At 38.9% G+C, this 5213-nt stretch overlaps 1 protein-coding gene across 1 annotated transcript; it reads left to right on the top strand.

Moving 5' to 3' along the window:
* The first annotated feature begins 1487 nt into the window (after positions 1–1487).
* On the top strand, positions 1488–4184 carry LOC106638074 (uncharacterized). Its single transcript, XM_014351099.2, has 4 exons — positions 1488–1553; positions 1680–1832; positions 1908–2057; positions 2153–4184. The coding sequence occupies exons 1-4, from the start codon at positions 1542–1544 to the stop codon at positions 3842–3844; spliced, it is 2007 nt and encodes a 668-aa protein (XP_014206585.2). The 5' UTR covers positions 1488–1541; the 3' UTR covers positions 3845–4184.
* Positions 4185–5213: the final 1029 nt, after the last annotated feature.

Below are 5213 nucleotides of genomic sequence, written 5' to 3'. Positions count from 1 at the left end.
CTCGGGTACATATGGAGAGCTTTTGGAGGAGTGACGATGCGTCGGTCTCGAGTCACGGAGCTTTACCCGAAACCTGTTTTACCAACGTCGAATCTTCAACTCACCGCTATATATTTCAACCCATCAATTTTTGCTTTAATCATAATTTATACGTTCAACATAATTATTCATGCCTTGATAAACGCACGCTCGTACAGCTAACGATGGTCGCTCAGTCCTCACGAGTTGCGTACACGATGAGGTTTATTACGGTATTGGTTTTCAATAAAAATAACAGAGAAATGAATATTATTATTTTTTAATACTTGTATGAGTTTTTTTTTTTTTTTTTCTTATCGGAGTTCAAAGGCCATTACATCTATGAAATCAATATTTAAAAAAAAATTCGTAAAAAAAGGCGGTGCAGAAGTGGTAGCTCGTGGTAGGGGTGATAAAGGGGGTGAAGCCTTAATTTGCTGTGGAATGAGAAAGAAACTCGATATCGACTGCTAGTTTGCTAATTTTTTTTTTTTTGCAGCAATTAAATTATTTACATCACTGTAGTGTTCGATATCAACAATTGACTCGCTGTCACGGAATTCATATACGTATAATGTTAAGTGCACGCCTATGTATCAATATTTTATTTACTTTCATAAATTAGTACAAAACAAACTGCTGTCAATATATGTGCAAAGAATCCTCACGAATCAACTTTTAATTAATATTAATTAATCAATAAATTCATGCACGCAGTCCAATTTTTTTTCCCCCCTATCAAATAAAAACTCGTTGGATTTATAAAAATTTCAACTAAACATATGTACATACATTTTGTCACACGTATGTGATTTATATTCTTCAACCAAAATAATCTCTTGCAAATAACTCGATCGCAGGTGAAAAGCCTATCTAGAGTTGAGGTAATTTTTTAGTCGCCACATTTACATCTTCCAAAAGCAAAACGATCCTAATATAAGTATTGTGTTCATCCCATTTTCCGCGATGCTTTTTGATTGTGATTGGGCACGCACGTAGGAGTCCATTGTCCATTCGCACAATGACCGGCAGTGGCGCTGACTGCACCACACACCCCCAGAAGAGAGAATAAAAATAAAAAACAAACAAACAGGGCGCGCCACTAGGCAATGTTATGATTTAATTTGAATTCATATCCGCTTGACCGAACTGGGATTTCCAAGTTGTAACTCTGTAAAACTCGATTCGGCGATTCAGTAAAACGTCTGAACCAAGTGCATACACCTATAAAGTCAATTCACGAGATTTAGCTCAAATGCAAAAATGTCTATGTGTGCTTTCTTATCTCTTCCGCGTCTGAGAAACCAGAGGCCCGAGACACCGCTCAATACTTCCTCGTCCGTTCCAAAATGGCGCCTGTACCCCGGAGGCTGTGTGTGTGGCCACAACGTATATATGCACACGCGGCGGCGCAATACACCGAAGAAGGGGAGCAACATGTTGATTAGCTCCAAAGGGTGGAGGGCGGACACATCCGATATTTAGCGGGCAATTTTGCGGCTCAGCTCGTTACAACGCCGGCGATGGCACAACAAGTGAGTACAGAAAATTATTTATCTAACATTACTCTAAAGCATTCGTATTAATTACTAATGATAAGTGAGCCTTTACGGGTGCGTGCAAGCAATCGGTTCTTAACTGAGGAAATTAATATTTTACAGGTGCAGTCAACGCTGACTTGGGAAGTTGTTTGTTTGGATATGTGTCGCACTTGCATGGAAGTTGACGGTGAACTTATCCCCCTGTACGACGAGGTGGGTGAAATCACCGAAAACGATTATGCCCACAAGCTTGGCCAAATAGCTTCCATAGAGGTTAGTTTTATTCCAAAAGCTTACTTTGATTTTTTTTCCCAAGCTAATTATCGTTGATCCTGTTTTTAATGACAGGTCCGCAAGGACGACGGCCTACCATCGAAAATTTGCGACAAATGTGCATATCGTACCAGTGCATTCTACGATTTCCGGTGTCTTATTCAGGAGTCTGATAAAAGACTCAAGGATATACTCAATAAGCAGTCGACTTCCAATGACATTACAGTAATTGAATTTTTACATTTTTTTATTTTCCAAACATTATAAATCATTGTTAAGATGTTAAGAATACATTAAAATTTTACTTTTACGTTTATTAGGAAGATAAAGTTGCCATTCCAATACGTAGTACTTTCATGGCTAATGAAACTCAATCGAGTAAAGACTGTTTTTCCGCAAAGGAGGATGCCAGTGAATCTTATAGTAATTTTGATAAATTTGATGTAGTTTTTCAACCTATGGATGAAAAAGATGATGTAGATGGATTGGAAAATATTTGCGGTTCAGTTATTTTAAATATGGAAGAAAGCCTAAATAATCCAATAAGCAACGATGTTGAATTGGAAAGTATTCATGCCGCAGTTGAGTCAGCAGAATCAAATAAAATGACCAATAGTGAAGATTTACAGTACCAAATTAATGGAAATGATTGTGAAGCTCAACAGTCGGATACTTTATTTTCCAAAGCAATAGAGTCTAAAGAAGAGAGTGAGAGGATGAACAATTCCTTTTCTGAGGACTATTCAAAAGTTATTGTCGAATTTCTCGATGAAAATCCAGTATCTTATTCCCAACTAACGGATAATGTTAAGATAGATAATTGTGATAGTAGTGATAGTGATGCATATCATTATTTAGAAACTGGAGGGAATACAGTGGGCAGTATTAACGATACTGTGACAAGAATCAAAGAAATCAAAGAAGGTGGCAAAATTGTACAATATCAATGCACTCTTTGTTTACAAAATTACCCGATTCTCTCCAAGATTCTATGCCATATCGTAGACTTGCATGTGCCAAAGACTGGACCATTCTATTGTATTATCTGTGAAATGGATTGCGAAGATGTCAAAGAATTGAGAGCTCACGTAAAAACTCACAAGGGTCCAAATCCGTATTCGTGCTTTATTTGTAAGAAATCGTACGAGTTGAAGCGGTATCTGAAAAGACATATGGCCTGTCACTCTGATTTTCCCAGGTACCGTTGCACAAAGTGTGGTGAAAGATTTAAAGTTAGAAATGAATTGGAAATTCATACCAATTGTGAACATTCAGAAGAAGCATCGTTCAAATGCAGCCAATGTCCTAGAGTGTTTAATCATAAAGGAAATTATAAACGTCATCTGATCACTCACCTGGATCCAAAAGGTCTTCACATACCAAAGTATCCATGCACTGTTTGTAATAGGAGATTTTTAAGCAACCGCACTCTAAAAATCCATTTGAGAGTTCATACAGGTGAAAAGCCATTTGAATGTGATATTTGTCATAAATTTTTTTCTCAACAAGGAAATTTGTTCAGTCATTCTAAGATCCATACAAATCCAGGAAGTTTCAAATGTGACGTTTGTGGAAAATGTTTTAATCAAAAAGGATCGCTTAAAGATCACGTTAGAGGAATACACAATAAAGAAAAGCCTTATGTATGCAACTATTGTGGTGTAGCATATCCGTTTAGTGCTGCTCTACGTCGTCATATGTGGTCTCATAGTGATATAAAACCTTACGAATGTGATACTTGTAAGGCCAAATTCGTTGGACGATATGATTTTAAACGTCATTTGAAAATACATTACAAGCCTAAGCGTAAGAGAAACAAATCAAACAGAAAAAAAAAATCAAAAATCGGTATTGCTTCCCAAGAAGTTGGAAATGGTGTTGAAGATAAAATAAAATCAGATGCTTTTTTCAACGAGCCAATATTATTTAACAACGAGAATGATATACAAGCAAATTTACTGGAATCAAGCGAAAAAAGTATCGATTCTATACTCGGACGTATTCAGTATTAATATAATATTATGGAAGTTTTAGACTTAGTAGTAGTGGGTGTTTAAATGTGTTGATCATGTTTTAAGGTATTTGTTAATTTTTATACAAATTTATTTTATTTATTTTTACTTATCATTCGTAGATAGCGTAGGAATTGCGATGCTTCAAATATTACTGATGCCTCGATAGGTGGCGACACTATGTTGGAATTGACGATTGGTGTCTATATTTTTTGACTATTGTCGATAATTGAATTGAATTTAATTGATTGGTGTCTATTTTTTAAACAGTTTTTAGTTTTGTACTGTTAATCAAGCGATAAGTATTGTTAAAGTTCAAAACCGTGAACAGACTGATTAGTATGCGTTTTTGTACAACATTGTATTTTTATATTACATTTTTTTTATTTATATATTAGAAGCTGTGTGACATGTAAGCAATAAAAATAACAAACCTACTATATAAATGTCAAAGTGGATAAATCTCATTTAACAATTTCCCATAAAATTACATAAACGAATAAGTACACTTAAAAACATCAGTCCATTCAGATCTTTCCTCTGTACGTGCCTAACAATGGCTTGAAAAAAGCTATTTGTAAAAAAATTGAAATTAACGGAGATTGTAAGTACAACAATTGTAAGACCTTCTAAGTCATGAATTAACATACACATTGACATTCTCACATCATTTTCATTAATAATAAAAATATTTACGTACGCAAATCCTGATGTCAATCTGCTGCAGCTGCAGCTTTTCAGACTTTTCACAGTTTTCACCTCGTGCGCGCATGACGACGACGCTGTCAGTGGCGCACCCTTGAGGCACATTTCGAGCGTCCGAAGAGAGGGATAGTATCAGAGAGTGAGCGAGAGAGAGTGTCTCACTAAAAAGCGTGACCGCCCGCCCTGTCCGCCTCCTCGTCCTCCTCCTCGCCGCCCACCTCCTTCGGTTGGGCTGATGTTGCTGCTGCAAGCACCGCCGCTGCCGCCGCAACTGCCGCCGCTAACCGCCAGGCAACTTGGGTAAGTACTCTCACTCCTCTCGCACGACTCAGTCTGCACTCGCATGCTCCCGAGGCAGCTCGGGCCGACCGCTTCCTCCGGCCTCGAAGCTGCGCTACGCGCTGCCAGCTGGGCCAGCTCGCCCGAGAGCAGCCCTCCGCCGGCCGAGAGGTTAGGTGCGCCCCGTCGGCTGGCACCACAACAAAACACCTTGCCAGTAGCTCCTCGCGCTTTTGTAATAGTTGTTCGCTAGCTTGGCACGCTTTAATTTTAACCGCGCTCGGGGCCACGCAATACGGCGCCCGCAGCAGCCGAGGGACACCAGCCCGGGCCCTACCGGGCCGACGGCTAGCTGCTGGCCGCCCGGGGCCCCCCCTCCGACACA

This window comes from Copidosoma floridanum, unplaced genomic scaffold (assembly GCF_036245765.1).
Source record: "Copidosoma floridanum isolate Cflo_tuat_1 unplaced genomic scaffold, Cflo_Japanese_pri ptg000009l, whole genome shotgun sequence".
Taxonomy (NCBI): Eukaryota; Metazoa; Arthropoda; class Insecta; order Hymenoptera; family Encyrtidae; genus Copidosoma; species Copidosoma floridanum.
The sequence above is the reverse complement of the archived record's forward strand: the minus strand, read 5'-3'. Positions and strand labels throughout refer to the sequence as shown.

Excerpts from the sequence above, each read along its gene's own strand:
- LOC106638074 (XM_014351099.2), top strand. Across the intron at positions 1,833-1,907 it reads GCCAAATAGCTTCCATAGAG|GTCCGCAAGGACGACGGCCT; the intron begins GTTAGTTTTATT and ends TTTTAATGACAG. Across the intron at positions 2,058-2,152 it reads CGACTTCCAATGACATTACA|GAAGATAAAGTTGCCATTCC; the intron begins GTAATTGAATTT and ends TACGTTTATTAG.